General features: G+C 44.5%; 1 protein-coding gene across 2 annotated transcripts; it reads right to left on the bottom strand.

The window, feature by feature from the left end:
- Positions 1-204: 204 nt before the first annotated feature.
- GGA3 (golgi associated, gamma adaptin ear containing, ARF binding protein 3) lies at positions 205-18656 on the bottom strand. Of its 2 annotated transcripts, XM_026860946.1 has the most exons (17): positions 17057-18656; positions 15417-15501; positions 14617-14692; positions 14000-14098; positions 13085-13208; positions 12034-12137; positions 11419-11499; positions 10085-10222; positions 8977-9058; positions 8361-8477; positions 7113-7382; positions 6420-6487; positions 5697-6019; positions 4919-5184; positions 4570-4742; positions 3749-3859; positions 205-2590 (listed from the first exon to the last, which is right to left on the bottom strand). In XM_026860946.1, exons 1-17 carry the CDS (start codon positions 17091-17093, stop codon positions 2480-2482), a joined length of 2265 nt encoding a protein of 754 aa, XP_026716747.1. In that variant the 5' UTR covers positions 17094-18656; the 3' UTR covers positions 205-2479. The 2 variants fall into 2 exon arrangements, with proteins under 2 accessions (XP_026716747.1, XP_026716746.1); XM_026860945.1 differs by lacking the exon at positions 17057-18656 and having other exon boundaries at positions 206-2590; positions 4570-4739.
- Between the last annotated feature and the right edge of the window lie 1176 nt (positions 18657-19832).

Below are 19832 nucleotides of genomic sequence, written 5' to 3'. Positions count from 1 at the left end.
ACCAGCAGCTGCCTCACCCTGGCTTGGTCAGCTGCTTTACCTCGAGCACCCAGAACTGAAACTAAGCCCACCTTTTAAATCATGGGGGTTTTAGAAAACAGCAACTTCTCTGCTTTTGCTTAGTTTGGATGGTCTTGAGATGATAGGTTGAGTTCTAGGATTTACACAAACAGCACTGCACCCCACCACCAGTCACCAGGGCTATCCACTGAGCAAAGTAGGGAAAACAATTTATTTAACATGCAGCAGAACAAACGCATTTGAGATGTATATATACAGTCAGGGCTGTTCAGTATGAAGCAGGAACCTCACCCTACAGACAAGGAACATTCATAGTTTCGTTTCCAAAGCTTTTAACAACGCATTTCCACCCAGCAAGACTACGGCCCCTTTCCATCTGGCTGTAGGCGTGGGCAGCGCGCTGCCGGTAACACTGAGAACAAAGCTGCTGCAGAAAGCACATGTGCTCTCCTGCCTTCCCCCAAGTCACAGTGAGATTCACCTGTAGGCATCTATAGCAGTGAATCCTTCCTCAGGACACACCGCCGGGACCTAAGCACTACCCGCATGCCTACTGTGTCTAAAGTGCTGGCAAGAACAGGTCGGAGGCAGAAAGAATTCTCTCCTTGTCCACTATCCCAGTCCATCGATTTAAAAGCACTTTAAGGATCCAAACAACATCCCCATCCCTCCCGCCTATCTTCTGCATCAGAAGCTGACAAGGCTGGGGACTTCATGAGCTTTGGACCATGAGTTTATAGCAAGTTCCTCAGCTGAGCTTTGATTCCACCTTCAGGGCTTCTACAACTGCCTGGTGCCTCCTGTGATCAGGACCTCAGGCCTTGGAATCTGCTGTTTTTCACCTCTAGTGATTTTTACTTTGCAACACAGTAAAGAAAAATTCAACTACAAGTAACTCCGAGCTGCGTTTGCAGTAATGGGTTTTACAGCCACCATTAATTTTCCCAGACCAGGCCAGGGTCTCTTCCTGTATACTGATCTCAGTGCATTAGGTGACAGCTCCCACTCGTGGTTTGGCAGGACCTGGTTTCCAGCATGGCTAGAAATGCTGAGCTTATGCCCAAGGACCCGCCCTATCTGTGCTTTTGTCAACAGATGTTAAAAAAAACCTGTTAATTTAGAATAGTCTGTCTCAAAGCTTAGCTGAGGCACTGCTTGAGATGGGCAATCAAGAGGGAGAAGGAAGGGACTGCTAGAATCAAGTCCCAGTGATTTAAACCTAGTTACTGTGAGACTGTAGCTAGAGGGGTCAGCTCCTCTGCCCCCCGTTAGCGCAGAACACTGATGTCCAGCAAAACTACTTTCCCCCTTGGAGACAATTGCACTTAGCCACTTAATACAGGGAACAGCTAAAACAAACAAGGCATTAAACCCAGCACATGCATCACCACAGCCCAGTGGAGCCTTCCTTCCTTTCACTGTCTGCTCGCTTCTATTTAGATATCCTATAGCTCTATTATTTACATCTGGTATGTCATTGTACTCATCTGAATAAAACACAGTATTCGACTACAATAATAATACTGCCTGCATGAGGGGAGGCGAGAGCCATCTCTCCTTATCCCTGGATTCAGTCACTGCACCTGATCGTGATTGTAAAGACATTTCTGCCCTCCAGGCGCTGTCCTCCACCAAATACTGACGGCTCCCAGCCCCACTTGCCTCCTCACTACGTATTTCCTCTTTTTCCCCACACAGTGGAATGCAATGAAAGCAGAAAAATAACCAGTGTAACCATTTGCATACAAAACTGAGCCCCAGCTACCCCCAAATGGATACAACGGGGAGGCAGCTGGCAGTTTAAAATAAATATAACAACTAAAGATACAGCAGTGTCGCACAACACAGAGCGAGGGTCTGCTTACGTTGGCCGTTGGGAATGAAGCAGCGGAGGGGGAGGAAGGGAACTAAGTGCCATTTCAGTGTAAAAAATAAGCATTCCCTCACGGAGCCAGCATTATTGCTCAACATGCTTAGCGGGTCCAGTCTGGCACTGAGGAGGTACAAGTCCGAGGGAGGGCACGTGTAAGGGCTCTGCTCTGAGGAAGCTCACGGTGGCATCATTACCCCACCAGCCTGTAGGTATCTCTGGACAGCAGTACAGGAACAAGCCAACTAAATCCCCTTCTGCTGACAGGTCTCCCCTCAAAATACAATAACTTCAAGTTTACTAGAGTGGAAGATAGAACCAGATTCACCCAGAGGTCAAGATAAAAGCAGCCAGCACTGCCCGTTACTGGCTGCCCCTCAGTTCATGCTTGGCATAAATGTTCCAGGACCCCTTCAATGGGGGGCAAAACATTCTGGACTAAAGCTACAAGCAGAGTGGTCAGGACATGTAAACAAAGCTGAACATCACCAGTGGATAGCATGTGTGTCCCTCCCCACGTCACATTCATTCCAGGCCTGTGGGATCCTTTCCTGGTCCTGTCACAGAGTCTCTGTCAGTGTCCTAAGGTCATAGATTCCCCCACTGCTCTACCGGGGGAAACTGATCCACTTCGCCCACCTCTGTGCTGGGCTGGTCTCCCAGTGTGAAGGTCAGTCGGTATCTCAGCCTCACCTTCTCCTGCAGGAAAGACAAAACCCAAGAGCAACATCAGAACGGCCCCAGTTGCTCTCAAACAAAACTGTTTCAGCTCTACATAGAGAGCAAGACTTCTGTTGCACAGAGCAGGGGGAAGAGGGCCAAGGCTAAGTTCACAGAATAGTTCAGCTACTTAGCAAACCTGAGTTATTTACCTCACAGTTTTTATACCGCAAAAACTTTTGCTTAGCATGGAACAGCAGGAGAAAAGCACGAATGACCTGTGATAATAGTTTGCACCAGTGAGCCTGAAGAACGCTGCTGGAATAGTTCAACATTTTCAAAATTAAATTCCTCATTATGTGGAGGAAGATAAAACAGTTCCTGGCTGCAAAATCCCTAGTAAAACAGCAAGCAGGAGATGGTACCAGTCCTGCAATGAGGGCGATCTCCATGTATCTCATGGAGTTTTTCAACAATCCACAAAATGTCCCTGACATTCATCCTTTTGGATCTCAAAGTTTTCAGCTGATACTTTAGGGACCCTTTTGCTGTAATTCTCAAGTAGTAACATCTAGATTTCTCAAGTAATTGGAAACTATTTCAGCATATTGAGCTTTATGGAGCAAGCTACTTCAGTGAGTAACCACAGTGAGGAAAAACAGCTACTCAGATGCTCTCAGCACAATCAGCAGAAAAGAGTTCACCACGTCGTTTCACTAGTCACAGGTACATCCTCAAAGAATAATGGAACAGACACAATCTGACATTTGTCTGTTGGTTCGGGTCTGTCAGGCTATAGCCTCAACACAGCAAAAAAGCATTTCGACAGCACCAGCTAATCTGACATCAGTCTATCACCAAAGCTGGGCAGTTCCAGTGCACAAGGGAGCCAGACAAACTCCTGACACAGCTCTGACTGCTGCCTTTTAAAGCTGAGCCCTATACGACCACTGCCCTTTTGCTGGGAGAAATGCACAGGTCCTTCTCGCACCTCTCCTTGCTGACAAAGTCTGTTGAGGAAAAGTCTCCCTCTGGCCCTGACCTGAAGCACCGCTGTTATGGAGTAACCACCTCTGGAGAGCAAGTTAGGAACAAGCAGCTGTATCTGCTCAAATGTTTGGTCCACCCCCCCTGTAGAAATCAGCTTACATCAAATTTGTCTGACAAGGCCAGGATAAGTCCCACTGCCCCTCTCACCTTCGTAGGGTTTGCCAGAAGCATGACTTGGGTGATGGCAGCAGGTGGCTGGATGGGATTGAATGGAGACAGCTCTGTGCCAGAGGGTGGTTGTAACTTCACTTTCATGGACTGCAAATGAAAAAGAAAGTGGAATCTCAGGGATTATCTCCTACCTTGGGGACAATGCAAGATGCATGCACAGGCTGGGGACACAACAGCATACAACCAAACTGAAGAGAATCAATCCACATGCGAGGATGAGGAAACGAGAGGCAGCCCAGCTTGCACAACACGCTAGGAACAAGTAGACTGACAAGTCAGCCCAGAGTAAAAGTGAGGTGAACACCAACAGCACCTTCCTATCTGAGTGCTCTCGCGTCAGAGGTTTTAATGTGAACGCCTTCATGACAGTAGGCAGATCTTAGCTGAGACTGGGTGAGTTTTCAAAACACAAAGCTGGTCATCCAAAATTATCTAGGTGCAGTAAGACTAGAATGGAACATACTGCCAGATTTAGGATATCTGTTCAAAATTCTTATTCTAAAGACCTCAAAGGTGGCTCTATCCATGCAACAGTCCTGTCACGGTGCTATCTGAGCCACCTTCATGGACAGGCACAGCTGCATTGAGCTTAGGTAGCAAGAAAAACAGAACACTAACTTCCAGCAGTTCTTGACTTATCCTATTCAGGGTTCTCTGCCTATGACAACCACCTTTTATGTTTTGGAAACAGGCAGAGCAAGCCTGTAGAAAGGTAGAACCAGGCTGTCCCGCGTCCCCGAGTTCAGACCCAGGCCTTCCCAAACACTTTCCTGTCGGCGTGAGCCACGCACCCCTACCTTTGGCACGGCAGCCTGCAGCACAATGTTCTTCACAGGAAGTGGTGCCGTGTTCAGCATCGAGACCACCACGACCAGCACATCCGACCTGCCCGGCGGGCACTCCCTGGCAAAGTGCAGGAGGATCCGGAAGCCGTTCTTGTCGTAGGCTGTCACCGGGAGGGCACTGCCTGCCGCGGGGAGAAGGGCAGAGGAACACGGGTTTATGCTGCAGCAGACGGTCTGCAGCAGCATTAGGCAATCTGTTTGACTGGGACATCTCAGCCTTGCCCTCTGCTTCATAAGCTCTGTCAGGAAGCTTTGCTTTTAAAAAATGTTCAGAGAAAGGTGAAAAACCTGAGATACTTACTGGGTTTAATGGATTCCAAGGGAACATGGACATTGGCCAAAGAAATTTCAGGTGCTTTCATGGGACTGCCTTGCTGCTGGGATGATGCTGGCTGGAAGAGAGGACTTCCTGAGCCAGCAGTGCAGCTGCTCGGGAACGGAATTGGAGGGGCTCCAGGGGCAGTGGCTGGCAGCCCTGCGGGTGCAATTAATGGGGCAGAGGTGACAGTGGTTGGCAAAGTAACCCCAGGGAACACCGAGGGTGTCGCCATGCCTTGGGTAGCAGTCCTGCAAGAGAGACAGAAAAAACGTCAGAAATTGAGCTGAAAGTGAAGTGGGTATTTCACCACAAACCGAGAAAACAGCACATCACCAGGACAGAACAGTGGCCTGGAGCCAGACTGAAGTCTGTGACTCAGGATGGTGTCAAGTCAGAAGGAGAGCTACAAGGAAATGGGTGGTGGTAGGGTTAGGTGTCACTTCTCTAAGTCAAGAAGAAAGCAGAATCCCACCTTGCCAAAGGTGGGCAAAGGCCTCTGCACCTCAGCAGCCTGTTCAACTTTACACCACGCGTTTGTATCAGGCAACAGCCCAGCTGCTGTGCTCTACCTGGGAGTGCTGCCTTTCCTCCCGAGGTGGGACCCTCATATCAATTTGTAAACTGAAACCCTATGAGAAGAAAAATCCCAATCACATATTTCTATCAAACCAGAGAGCTGAAAGTCTGTTTGTGAATGTGATGCTGCAGAAAGCCTGGCTTTCTAACCGCAGAGAAAGCAAAGTCCAGGACTTTTGGTTACCCTTTGGCTTCTTCAAGGAGTTGTTCCAATGCATCCATCTTATGTGGCATATTGCTCCCCACAGATGAGCTGAAGTACCCAGGAGCACCTGGAATAGTTTTAGGAGGCCCCACAGGGGCAGGTGGTCCAGCAGAGAATACAAATGGTGCTGAGTTTGGTGCTGGGATGCTGGGAGCAGTCTGAGAGGCCGTGAAAGCAGAGGGCAACGTCACCGACGTTCCACATGTGGTCTGTGATGTGTGATGGAGAAGAGGGTTCCCTGCAGGGTTGCAAGCAACAGTCACCATCTTCGGATTAAAGAAATCCAGGTCCAACTGGTCATTCTGAAAGAAAGGACAAACAGATGCTCTAACTCACTGCTGCCCGCTGTTGTAGAGGTGTCACTGTTACAGAGGGTGAGAGATTTACCGCAAAAACAGGTGCTGGGTGGCAAGCAGCAAAGTCTGTGGCCTATGTCAGGACTACATCTGATCTGTAATTTAAGCAAAGGAAGTGCTAACATCATGGGGGACAGATGGGAAACTGAGAAAGCCAGGTTCAGGGATATCTACTCTGTTTAGACACAGCTATCCCAGATTTTAGGGCTAAGTCTGTCCCTCAGGAACAGCTGCCCCTCTGCCTGTATGTGTGATCACACAGTTCTCCAAGGTGACAGAGTGTGTCCCAAGATGTCTCACCAATGACAGCCCCTCCCTCCCCATTCCTTGAGATCCTCCTTTGTACCTCAAACATGTTCCACTGATTGTTTTCTGATGTCTCCTTCAGTGCTGTAGGGGCTGGGTCATTCAGGCCTGAAAGGAAAAAAAACAAGTAGGTGACTGGGGGAACAAGTGAGTTCGGTGTCATCCCTTGGCAGTTGTTTCAGAACCATCAAACTACTTGATTATTCATCTCTGCCAGAGCCCAAGAACCTGATGAAAGACTGAAATGGGCTGCAAGTCTATGATGAGGAAAAGAGACTGACAGTCACCCCTGCACGCAGCTCTTCTAAGCCTTCCTGATCTGCAGCATCTTCTGCTGTTCCTGCCTGGGCTCCACAGGCATTCTGCAGGCTCCTATACACAACCTCTCTAAGGCACCTTGCTCTTTAGCACAGCCACAGTCAGGGGTGAAATCTGTACCAAACTGCAGCCTGCATGTCCAATCACCCACAGAGATCAGACTGCAGTTACACTCAACCATTACTGCACTCGCAGCCTACTCTGGGAAGATCAGAGTTTTCAGAACTGACTCACTGACCAGTCTCATATTCGGAACGATGCAAGGGAGTGTCCCTGGACTTCTCTAGAAACCAAAGGCCTCTCATGCTCCTTTTAGGCATGTCACATGCACAGCCAGCCCTCACACTGAAGGAAGAAAGCAGTCTTTGTTAGGCATGGATTGAGTAGCCCTTTTCTGGGCCCCTCAGCATCTTACCTAAGCACAGAAGCTCCTCATCCAGCAAGGAGAGGGAGTTGGCCGTGCTGCTCTGCTGAGCGGGTGCGGCTTCCACTTGGCTAGAGGAACTGCTCCGCAACTGGGTGAACGTCTGGGGAGGAGGCGGGAGAATGGGGATTTCAGCTGGGGCTGGGGCTACTGTGGGGGCTGGCGTCAGGGTGGTGGGTGGCATTGGAGGTGGAGGGGTGCTGGTGACGTCCAATCCAGCAAGGTCAATGAGGGTGTTGAGATTACTTGTGGAGTTACTCCCTGCAGCAGACAGGAGAAGAGCACTACTAGGAAAGAAGGCAAAAGGCTCAGAGCAAACCCAAAGTACAGAAGCAATGATCAGAGATGGTTTAGATAACACAGATCCTCATTTAATCAGAGCTTATGGCCACATGCTTTCCACCTAACCATTTACTGCCCACAAGCTACTGAAATCAACCCAGATGCTTAGGACACTTCTATATGAAAAGCAACACCGGCTCCAACCACTGCTCCTTCCCCAGGGCTTCAGGGTACCATAACTGGTCATCTTTTCAAAATCTTCTGAGGTCAGATGAAGCTTTGGGAGATCCTACAGAACTACAATAAACAAAGGCTACCACAGAGCTAGAGAGCTGAGGAAAATCTATACGGTCTGGATTTTCATATTTAGGACAGTCTTGTCCAGTAAGATGCTGCTGGGCAGCGTTATGCACCCCTCTACTGCTCTCCATGCAGAAAAGTTTAAGTGACTCCCAGATGGTAGTTCTGCGACACACATGCCCAGAGCTTTCAATGGCGAAGCTGAAGTGTAAAGCAGGCAAATGGCCTAAATTCACAAATGGAATTGCTGGCGAAGCCAGGAACAGAACCCCAGGCCTGGCTCCCACAGTCCTGCTCTTGTCCTTTTGATAAAATCGTTGTCTTCTTACACCTCACCATTAAGAAAGAGGACAAATGTGGAGAGGAAAACATATGAGAACTTCTAGCCACAGAAATTGTTCAGATGCAGGTTTGCTACTGATGGCATCAAAGGTTTCGATTATACAAAATGAGCAATGGAAAATGCAAAGCTGCAGCACTGTTGCTCATGTCCAGAACTGTTTATCCACAGCTTATGAGCCATCTTGTCCCCCTCTGATTCACAAACTGTTGGCCACAAGAACCATCAATAGCCTACTTTACCACAATTAACAGGAAACCCTGTCCAACAGACTTGCAAGATTCAAAAATTAAACAGTTGGCTTCCCAGGAACTTACCTTCCACTACAGGCACCACAGGGAGATCCACTTCACCATTGATCACTTGCCCCTCTATTATTTTTTTATAGGAGTTTATCACACGGGATAAATTGTCACTGGCCTGCAGAATATCCCCTATGTGTAGAAGAGACAAAAACGACCTCCAAGACATTAGTCACTTTGCTCCCACTAAATGCTGAGAGTACTCAGTTATCAAATAAATAATCAAGCAAGAAAAAACATAACTAACTGGCTATGAGCTCCATTACTCTCTGTCTTTGCCATACTTCTCTAAGCAATATCCTGATCTTTCTAGGTCCATGCACATTACAATAACAATGAAAAAATGAGTCCAAGGCTTTGTTCCCTACAGCAACTCCCCTTCCCTTCTCAAGCAGCAGCAGTCCCCCATTATCACCCCCAGCCTCCCTAACCACCAACTCTACTGTCAAGTCCTTGCCTGAATTTAAATGATAAGCATAAAGAGGCAAAGGTCTTGTCTTTTATCTGCCTGCTCAAAGCAAAGCACATCCACAGTGAAGAGGCATCTTTACAGCAGCTGTTCCCTTGCCGAATCCTTGCACAGTCTCAGGTCACAAAAGCAATTAAAAAAGGGGAATGTAGCTTAGTTTACCCAGACTGCTGTCGTTATCCTCTGTCTCACTGGCCAGCTTGAATAATGTTCGTCTTTTAGTTTCACACCTTTCATAGAGCTCCTAGGAAGACAGATTAGGAGAAAGGGTTTCATCAGCCAGGACGCACTGTCAGCAACACCAGCCAGCACAGAATGGCTGCCCAGGCATGCACTGGAAAAGGCCAGAACAGAGAAACCAGTCTCGCTGTGCTGAACTTGCCAGTGTGACTGGCCAACCAAGATCCCCTGCCCCCGCCCTATGAGCAGACCTGTGCAGCATTACATTACCCTGGGAATCTAAACACAACCTGCATTTTCAACACAACATCTCTCAGTCCTGCCTCACATCAGCACTTATGGCCAGGAATGTTCATTCTTTCTTACAGTAACCCCTAAAAGCCCAAGGAAGAGCAGAATTGTGCTTCAACAACTATACTTCAACTGTGCTGCAGCCACTACTCAGAGAGGCTGCAACCACAGAGAAGAAAGGTGGCAAGAAAGAAAATGTTTCACAGAAACAAATGAGTTTCTTAAGCTTCTTACCATAGTTTCAGGAGCTTGTTGTTAAAAATGAGTAGTTTCAATTTTTAAATTAGATAAGATGCAACTCTCCAAGGCCCTGGGCCCTATCCAACTGTCCCTGGTGGCTGTTTTGATTTTTACTTTCTTGGTCTTCTCCCAACCTTGTAATGCTAGCTAAAACTCTTCCTTTGAAGGGGAGGACAGGACATATCTTCTGCCCCATTCAGCCTTTAGTTTATCCATCCACAGTGCTGTAAGAGACAGTTACAATCTGCAATCAGTGTGTCCCAACAGGAGCAAGAATTACAAACTGCAGCTTCTTGATTCTGCCACGCTGCATCTTTGAAGAACAGCTGTACCTCACTTCAAGCATGTGCAAAATCGAGGTATTACCCACTGAGTCCTTTGGTAAAAGCTGTTAAAAGCATGGTTATTTTCTTTCCTGCCGTTTCCAACAACTGCTCTTGTTTCTCCCTGTTGCTCTCCCATTTTACTGCACTGTTTGTAATTCTCTGCAAAACTCAAGTCTCTAAGAAGAAAAGACTGACTGCAGGATTTCTGGGAAGAAGAAGCTGCTCAGACCCACCTTCATGAGCTCCCTGTCAGCCTCTGATGAGTCCTCTTTGCTGTAATGAACCAACATCTCATTCAGCAGCTTCACGTTGTTATTTACTTCCTCCAGCGTGTGCATGCGTTTTGTCACTTTTTGAATGCGAGCCTCATCCTTCAGGGTGTAAGACACAGACATAAAAAGTGAGTTTCCCTGTAAAGGTCCACAGTACCACAACAGGTATTACCTGTAAATCATGTCAAGTACTGTCTATTTAAGGTTTAGCTAGGAAAAAAACACAACCAACACCCACAAAAACCCTCTCCATTCATGCGAAGCTTTGCTTATTTTACTATCTTTTCACCACCATTATGAAATGATAGAAAACCCCGTATTTCCAAAGTCTCATTAAACAGACTTTAATGTATAATTATACCACTAAAAATAGAAAAGTTCCCAAAAGTTCCTTCCTGACATTTTTGGAAGACTTTTTTTTTTTTTTTTGTCACTTAATGCCATTTTACAGAAAAGATGTGTTTCAAGCAAAACATTTACTAGGAACAAGAAGCACTCTCTGGTAGAAAATGTTCACCCTGCTCTGATTTGAGATTCCAACTACAGATGTAGGACAGTCCGCCCTGGGGACAAGAGAAGCTTGAATGGAAACATTTCAGCAACCTATACATCCTCTTCAGTCTAGAAACTATCCTTTTTTTTCCCCAGGATCACAGTGAGTCATTTCCTGGACTCCAGAGTTTCTAATGACTGCCATGGGTGGATGCATCACAGCTCTACAAACAGGAAGGTGTTTCCATGAAGGCTGCTTGTGAGAAGACCCAGTCCAATGACTCAGTCCTCAGTATCCAGGGTGGTATTGTGGTGCTCCCACCCAATCCTGACATGAAATACCACCCTGAGTGATGAGAATGTAGTTAATTATAACAAGGGGCATTCAATACTTCCCCATTCTTGACCTGTCCTCCACTAGAGACACCAACTGTAGAGATCTTTGTGATATAAATCTCTCTCAGTTGTGAGCTGGAGTCAAAATTACAACACATTCATATCACAAAGAGCCCTACTAAATCATCAAATGGTACCCCCTTTATGCTGGTAACCACTGGAGTAAATGCAGGTTAGCCTGTTAGAGGTTTTTAAAAATAATAAAAGTCTGGATGTCGTTGATGGTCAGTCTCATTCAGTGCCCACAACTTAATTAAGGAATGTATTAACACAATGATCCCAGAGACTGAAAAACCCAGGTTCTGCCATTGACATGATCCTAAAGCTCTCCACCATTTTGCAGTCAAATTGCTTAAAACCTGGAAAGCAGACTGCTGACTGGGACCAATCCTACAGGAATTTCTTACCTCTTTTACCATAGATTTTATAAGCTTGTTGGCCTCTTGTAAATCATCTGGGTTTTTGCTTTTCAGCAGTTTGGCTAGAAGCTGTAAGTCGAGAAGAGGATATTCAGGAAACAAATAAAGATCCTTTGGCAAAGGAAAGCAGTGAAAGGAATCTAAGTGAACAATTCAGGGGTAAAGCGATACAGCCCAGTATTACAAGGCTTACACTACTTTCATAGTTACAGTGACTTCAGCAGGACTCACTTATGGTTTATTATTTTATGTGAGTTGTTACATTTTTGCTTCTATACAGGACATATACTGTGAAATCTCAGAGACTTCTGACACTAGGCAATTATTCCTCCCATACATCATTTCTGGTCCTGTGCGTGAAATTCTCTGCCTTCCAGTACTATAGAAGGATGGTACTTTTAACCAGGAATAACCTCATAATGGTAACACAGACAAGGCCTTAACTGGAACTTCGGGTTAGGCAGGTGAAGAAAGCAATGAGTTCTGTGAAACTACACACCACCACCCCAAAAATAAAAGCCAAATCAGCATACTTTACTTCCTTATTCTAAATGTGCATTTGTCACTTTGCATTAGTGATTATGATAAAAGTCTTCACTGCACCTTGGACTTCTCCTCATCATCAAACACAGGGTTTTTGGGACGAGGCGGTGGAGAAGGAATCAGGGTTCTGTCTGCAGGAATCACAGGATCAAACATAACGATCCCTGAAAGCAGAAAGGGAACCCACACGGGTTTGCACATGCAGTCACACCAGGCAGTGCACCCAGATATTCACAAGCTGCTACCAAAGTAAACACACAGCCAATCTGTCCACTGATACTAGCACACTGTTCTAATGAACAATATAGGAGCAAAATCACGGAGCATGCTAGCTGGAAAAACAAAGCAAGTTTTCTTTGATAAAGGCTAAAGCCCCAGCAAACGTGCCCATACTGCTCCTCTAATAGCTCAGTGCAATCAATAGCTCTCCACTACCTGTCTCTCCCCCTTTCACTTTAGCTGCTGAACCACTAAGCGAGCCCCAGACAACCCAGCTTTGTGCAGACTCAAGGGCATGACATTTGTTTCTATAAATGAGCTAAGCAGGGAAGCAGACAGCAATGCAAAATGGGGTGATGAGCAGACTCCAAACCACAAGTGGGGAAAGAGCTAAGCTTCCTGCTCGTTCCATTGTCAAATCCTTAGATTTGTGCTCTACCTCAAGAGCTTTCCTGGAACCAATTTTTCTTATGTTGAAGCCGCATGCTTCTCAGCTGAGCTTTATTCACTGTGCCTACACAAGAAATTTGTATCAGTTGAACTAAAAGTACAATTGTAAAGCGATCCAGTTAAAAAACCACAAAAGGCTACATGGAGGTTCTTACTTCACCACAGACCTGTTCAAATCATTTAATAACTAGTTCCAGAAAAACTCAAAAAAGGCTCTGCAAACCAAAACAAAAGCATTTGCAAGGTGTCTCATTTATCTAGTTAAAAAAGCCAACCCAAGGCATTTAAATACAATGAGAAGCTTTTCAGGGAATTTCTCCCTTGTTCTATCTCCCCTCAGAGCTTGCCTTGACCCCATGTAATTAGAAGACGTATATTTTGTGACACCCCTGCTTAAAGCACAGGCGGGAGAAAATGCATGAACAAGCAGCTGACTTCCTACCTTGTCGCTTCAGCATGTAGTAGGCATCCTTGATTTTGGATTCTTCTGGCAATGCCACTGTCCAGCTATACAGCAATTCAATGACTTTAGTCTTCACCTTCTCTGAGACTCGGTCCCCCAGGTACTAAAAGTGGAAAAAAGATCTAAATTCTTCACCTTTTTTTTTTTTTTTTAGAAATAAAGCCCAAACCCAGAGAATGGAAGTTCAGTGATATACATTAAAATGTATATAATAAGTTCCAAGGTGATCTACTATACATCTTTTCAAGAGGAAAAAATGCTCCTCTAATATATTTGAGATAACAGTAAAGAGAACCTCTGTGATTATCTTCAGCAAAAGAAAAAGCAGTTATTCTGTTGGTGTCAGGATTTTGCTATTTAAAAACTACAGCAATACAGATAACCACCCCCTCCCCTGATTTAATGGGAAAGAATCTGGGAATACTTTGCTGCAGCAATCATGCCATGGGGTGCCTCTATTTTTCACCATCTTAAACTGATCATGAACGTTGAGGGACTTAGCCAGGCACTCTACACACCCAGCCAACAGTAGAGCAAGGATTAGAATTCTATGGTGTGTTGCCAAGTCTCTTGTTTCAACCTCTGCATCACACCCCTGTTCCACTAACACTGGAGTTTTGTTTGGTTTTTTAAAGAAACATAGGACAAGCTTTAGAAGCCCTTGAATTACATGAAAGATTAGAACAGTATAGAGACTATACTTTGATGGTAAGGAAGCAGAGATTATTGAGAAAAACAGTAAGCAAAGCATAAAAAACCCCCAAAACTTAGCTCTTTAATATAGGCTAATAAATGCAATGAGCAAAAGAGAGCACTACAGACATTTTAAATGTTGCCTGTAGCTCACGGAGGCCAAACAAAAAGTAAATACAGCTCTAAGGCTCAGGGACTAACCTTTGGAGACACAACTTTTATTAACTCGTTTAAAAAGCGAAACTTCCCTACTTCATTATGAAATCTTCTCCCACAATTCTTCATACAAGCTTCTAGCACCTGCATTCAAGGAAGAAAATCGGGCTGAAATGAACATCAAAACTCTTCAGTAACAGTGTAGCTGTGTTCTGCTTTATAGGGGAACTGAAGGACCCATGTCAGCGAGACACGTCATCCTGCTCTGCGATACAGGCATGAATCTCCCTCCTTTAGGGATGCCACATCAAGACAAGTTGGTCTCCCACCTTCAGCCACGTGTATATATATGGGTGTAAGTTATCTCACCATTAGGTCTCGTAACAATGAACACAAATCTTACCTGAAAGTAACAAAGGAAAGCAGCTGAAACTAAACCAGAGTTATTTCTGATTGCTCTATCGCTAATGAGCAATCTGGACACTTCAATTATGTAACTGTGCCCCCTCTCACTGTCTGCTCCCCCCAGCAGAGGGGAATCAGGGCATTCAGAACTAGCCCCAGCTAACCCCACTGACACACACTGTGCCCCCTTCTACTCTGCACAGATGATGTCACATGACAGATAACTGGATTTAAGAGGAGGGGTAAGGACTACCTACTGTCAAGGCTTGGACTGCCTCCCATTCCTGTGGTGACTGGATTTTGTGAGCCAGAAGTCTCACAGCTATCTGTGGCCTGAAACAAAGGAGATCCCCATTACAAACAAAGCAGGTGAACACTTTCACAAATTCTACTATTTAAACGAGATGCGTTTTACATAATTAAAAGAAATGCCATTTAGTTCTTTTCATCTTTCCATCAGTGTACAAAGACTAACAAGAAATATTCAGGGCATCTTCATAAGCCCGGGTGTTTGCACATATAAAAGGAAGTGAAGGCTGGTAGTCTGAGCCAGCAATTCCAGATTCCTGCTTGGGAGGGGTCGAACAACTCTCAGTACAGTCCCCAGCCCAGGAAATCACTTCATTTCTCTTGCATTAGTTTCCTTTTTGTAGAACAAAACACTTCTTCCTTAGCTCACAGGAATGCCGTGACCCAGGTTTCCCCAGTTAAGCCTTGTGAAGATTTTAAATACATGAAGCCCCCATCAGGCACTAAGAGTTATAACCCCATTTTACAGACTGGGCAAACAGACTGAGTTTGGATAGATGAGAACACTGCAGCTGCAGAAGCTGACATTAGAGGCAGATTCAGAATCCCCTTTTTCCTAGTGCTCAGCCTGTGCATAAGCCACGTTGCCTTTCACAAAAGAGAAACCATACTCTGCAGCATCTTGCTTCTTTTGTAGACAGATCTTCCTTGTGGTATCAGTATATATAAAAGAAAACATGGAATTCTGATGATCAAATGATGTATTTTAAACTGTGAATGTTAATTTATTAAGTCTAGAGACACCCACCCTTCAAGTTCTTTGTTGATCTGGTCACAGAATCCGATGATGTATTCCCAGTCTTCTTGCCTGTTAGATGGGTTAGTGGCTTTATCTTTGGTAAAGGAAAGAGAACATATTACTAATCAAGCAAAAGAAACAGTATAAAAGGTCATGCATTTCCTAGAGAAAAGCGTTTGACATCTGTTGCCAACTATAAAAAGAGGAGAAAGAAGTTCACACATGGTATGTCTGTTCAGGGAAAAGGGCATGTCCAAGTTGAGACATCCAAATATCCAGAAAGAATCACTGCTTTCCAAAAAACCAGGTGCCAAATCTCAAGTACTTAGAAACACACTCTTTCCATACTCTAAATGAGAGTACAGGATAAAATATTTGAGCTCACACAGTTTCCCTCTGCCTGAAATGCTACCTCTTTCTATTTGGCTGTAACATTAAACTCTTTAAAGGCTAAACCCTCACACTTTCTACATGGGAAATTATTTTTGTATTCCCTGGGAGTTTTGTAGAAGTAAGGGCTGGAACATCAGATGTTTAATACAAGTCATTTAGCATTAACACTTGATTTTAGAGTGCCAGCTGATTTGTTAGATGCCTTAGCATTTCTCCTGGGAATTATGAACTGAAATTTATTATTGTACATTGAATTGTTCTTGCAAATAACAGACACCACAGCCTGTACTGATCAGGAATTCAAATCCTATATGCTCAAACTGAGAGACCGATGCTCTACCAACTGGACTATTTCAGGCTCCTGAAGGATCCTCCCTCAGGTACCAGGGCCTCGCTTATTGTACTGATTGCATAATAGTGAGGCTATCAGCATCTTTTTTTGTTATGAATGCATCTTCTCCATGTATTCTACTTAACTCTGATGGAGCACTGAATTTACACTAGACAGGATTCCTGCTTTAACCTAATTTTCCAGTCAAGATGACTAGACATGATGATTTTTCTTTCTTGTAAGGGAAGAAACAACACTATATATCCAAGGGCTGGCATTTAAGAAGCCTTCCTCAAAATTTTAATACAATGGAAAGAGATACAGAAAAGAAAATATTGCTTCAGCAGATAGTACAGAGCAGGGGATGAAGGACAGGAAAAAAACAACACCCTGTACTTTTATCATAAAGCATAACAAAATAAACACATGCTACATAACAAATTGTCATTTTAATCATCATTAAAACATATCCTTTTACCTTTCCACAGGCAGATAAAAACGGCTGTCAAACATCTCTGAAACCTCACTTTCACCTTAGTCCTCCTACTCTGGCAGTCCCTACAAGGTTCACTCATATTTTCCTCCTCACAGAAGGACAGTTGTAAAGAAAGCATTTTTGTAAATTGTTCCTTGGATTGCATCTGTAAAATATTCCACAGAGGTGAATCTCTGTGCCTGCTGATAACTTCCATGGGAGCCTAGATAAGCAAAAGGCAGGGCCAAGGAAGACTAACTGTAGGATCACATCTTGTACTAGCTAATCTACCAAGCTATTTTTTGAATTCAAGAGATTCAAGGAAGGCTTAGTTTAAAACACAGCTGCTGCAGAGCCAACAACTGTTCAAAATAGCTGTGGCACTTAAACCTTATTACTACACTCACAACTGCTGAACACCCTGGAAGCATCATGGAATCGTGGACTTAAAACAATCTAAAGTCTTTTTATGAAAGTCAAATGGCATCGTGTATGGTTCGGTGCTCCAAAGCACCTCTGCTGCTCTGCAGGCCTAGATGAAAAAAATACAGTTCTTGCTGGAGTTAATGGAATTTATTTAATAAATACAGGAAGAGCACAAACAAGTAAGGACACTCAACCAAATGCACTCTTTGTTGGTTGCACATCTTGAAATTAGAAAAGAGATGTGGTAAAACATGTTCCAAGTGCTAATTTTAAAGCTGTTGCCAACATCTCCAAAGATTTCTTGGAATGACACTGGATTATTTCACACTCTCAGATTGGGTTCAGACTCATCCGAGTTTTTGCACCAAAAGCTCTCACATAAACACAGTAAAGTCTCAGAAGGAGAGAGAGATTACTGAAGGGAAGGTATGTTCCACATGAAGAAACTCCCTATTTCTAACATTCATAAAATCTCCATGTGAAACCCTAGTTCATAGAAGTTAATAAGCTTGATCAGAAGTCCTGCCCTGGTTCTGGAGATTGATGTGTTTCCATGATACAACACAACAGATCGTATGGCTACTCATTACCAATCTCAGTACAGCCACATGAACACAGCACCCCAGGTCAGCTAAATTACCCTGCTTAACCTTTTCTGGACATCCCTACGTGAAGCTGCATCACATCTACCAAGGCATAACTTAAAATCCTTTATTTTTTATGCAGAATCTTACAATGTGGGCAGGGAGCCCCTCTGCAATGCCTCTGAAATATGCTTCAACCCTTATGAAAGGATTCACTTCAGAAAGGGGAGTTTGGTGCTCTGGAATATCAAATCCTTGGCTTCTCTGTTGAAACTGCCAGTAAAGGCCCATTTGGTACTGGTTATAAAGTTTCCTTTCAGAGACACTTCTGTACCAGGTCCCAACTTGGAAATCCCATCTCACATCGGCAACCAAGTGAATGTGAATTAGCAACCTGGGAACAAAAAGTCTCAGCACTACCCCACAGTCCTGCCACCATCGCCGAAAGCTCACTGCTGCACTTAGGTCCTAGAAAGTTGCTTCACCTAACCTAAGCACCAGAGCCATTCAGCCCTCAAAAACGCTAACGAGTCAACATTCAGATGCATCAATAGATGTGAAACAAAGGTGCTTATTTTCTCTATAGATAAACCACACTGGAATGCAGAGAACCACAGACCATTAATTGACTGGTAATGAATGCTTGCATTTTCCTGGGCTTACTTTTCTACTGAAATGAGACAAAAGCCAACCCAACAAAGGTTTTCCCCAGGTCAGGCTTAGGATATGAATTGGGAATCCCCAGCCCAAGCATGTCAAGTCTAACAGTCAGATTCTGTTTGTATCCCCGGGAGGAGAAAGAGAATGCTGACCCATGACAATACAGTGGAAAAAGAAATTAAGACAAACATAGTATTTTATCTATCTGCATTTATTACATAGCTGGCCACTGCCTAAGGCTGACATGAGTGGGATACAATAAGATTCCTTTTGCAGTAGAAAAGGCAGCACTAAAGTCAAAGGATCCAGCTGTGTTTGTACAACTGACATTATTTTCTAACCTCCTCTATTTCAGCTGAGTGCAGAAGAAGAGCCTGCCGGCAAGGAAAGAATAGAAAGCATCACCTTCTCCCATCCCAGCTGCCTGAAATGAGGCAAGGGACATGAAGATGCTAGATCATCCCTGGCTGAAGTGCTCTTGCTGCAGTATTAGGACACAAGGATGATGTTACTTCATGAGTCTATGACTCCACCTGATGACAGAGACAGTGCACTGTGGAAGGCTTTATACCACCAGTACAGAAAAAAATAATCATTGGCAGTAAGAAATTTTCCATCTTTCCATGACTGGGAAGTTGGCTGCGATGTTGAGCAATTCTGGTCCTTCCCTTTAGTAAGGGCACAGCAGGTGCATGCCCTCAAGGTTAGCATCAGAGATGGTTACAAGAAAAAAAACCTCAGGAGGCCTGGTGAAAGCACTCATACGCACCAGCCTTTGCACTCTTGCCTTCCTAGTCTGCACGACTCCTCCGGTAATTTACGTACACTAAATGCTCCATGCACCCCTACAATGGGAGGAGCAATATAATCACAGCAGCACAAATCACTGTAGCAGTGACCTGGCATAAATGCATCCTCTTCAATGAGAGCACTGAAAAACCAAGCCTTGAAAAATGTGTACACCTCTGCAATCAGGCTCGCTGCAATGTTTCTTACAGTGAGTAAGACCTTTGCAACACTACCCTTTAGCATATGTTCTCCAGTGCAGAATATCCTTCCTACTGCTTGGCCAAGGAGAGATAACTTCTCTCTTAACTTCCATAATTAAAAAATAACCCCACAAAACAAACAGTCAGGAAGCTTTCCAGGCTATACAACCTAAAATATCCTTCCTACTAGAGATATTTTCACACACAAACTGAACTTGGTGAGTCAGTTCTCCTCCGAGGAAGATTAAAAGGAAGGGATGTGGGTGTTTCTTCATGTGTCTCACTGGCTACAATAAAATATATTGACAAACTGTGGGAGTTCAGAGGAGGAGCAAAAATGGTGAGGGGACAGAAGGGATTGATCTAAAATGAGAAGGGCGAGCTGAAAGCATCATTTAGCCAGCAACTCCTAGAATAGATGATGATACCATGTATGCACTGGAATTTTATATAAAAATGCCAAGGAAGAACATGAAATCTTTAATCTTGTTTATGAAAGAATAATTCCAAAACAACAGGTTTTATACTATAACATGTTTAGGGTAATGACCATCTTCTGCTGTTTGC

Source organism: Athene cunicularia, assembly GCF_003259725.1.
Source record: "Athene cunicularia isolate RWA chromosome 18 unlocalized genomic scaffold, athCun1 chr18_part1, whole genome shotgun sequence".
In the NCBI taxonomy this organism is placed as follows: domain Eukaryota; kingdom Metazoa; phylum Chordata; class Aves; order Strigiformes; family Strigidae; genus Athene; species Athene cunicularia.
This window is presented reverse-complemented; position numbering and strand designations above follow the sequence as displayed.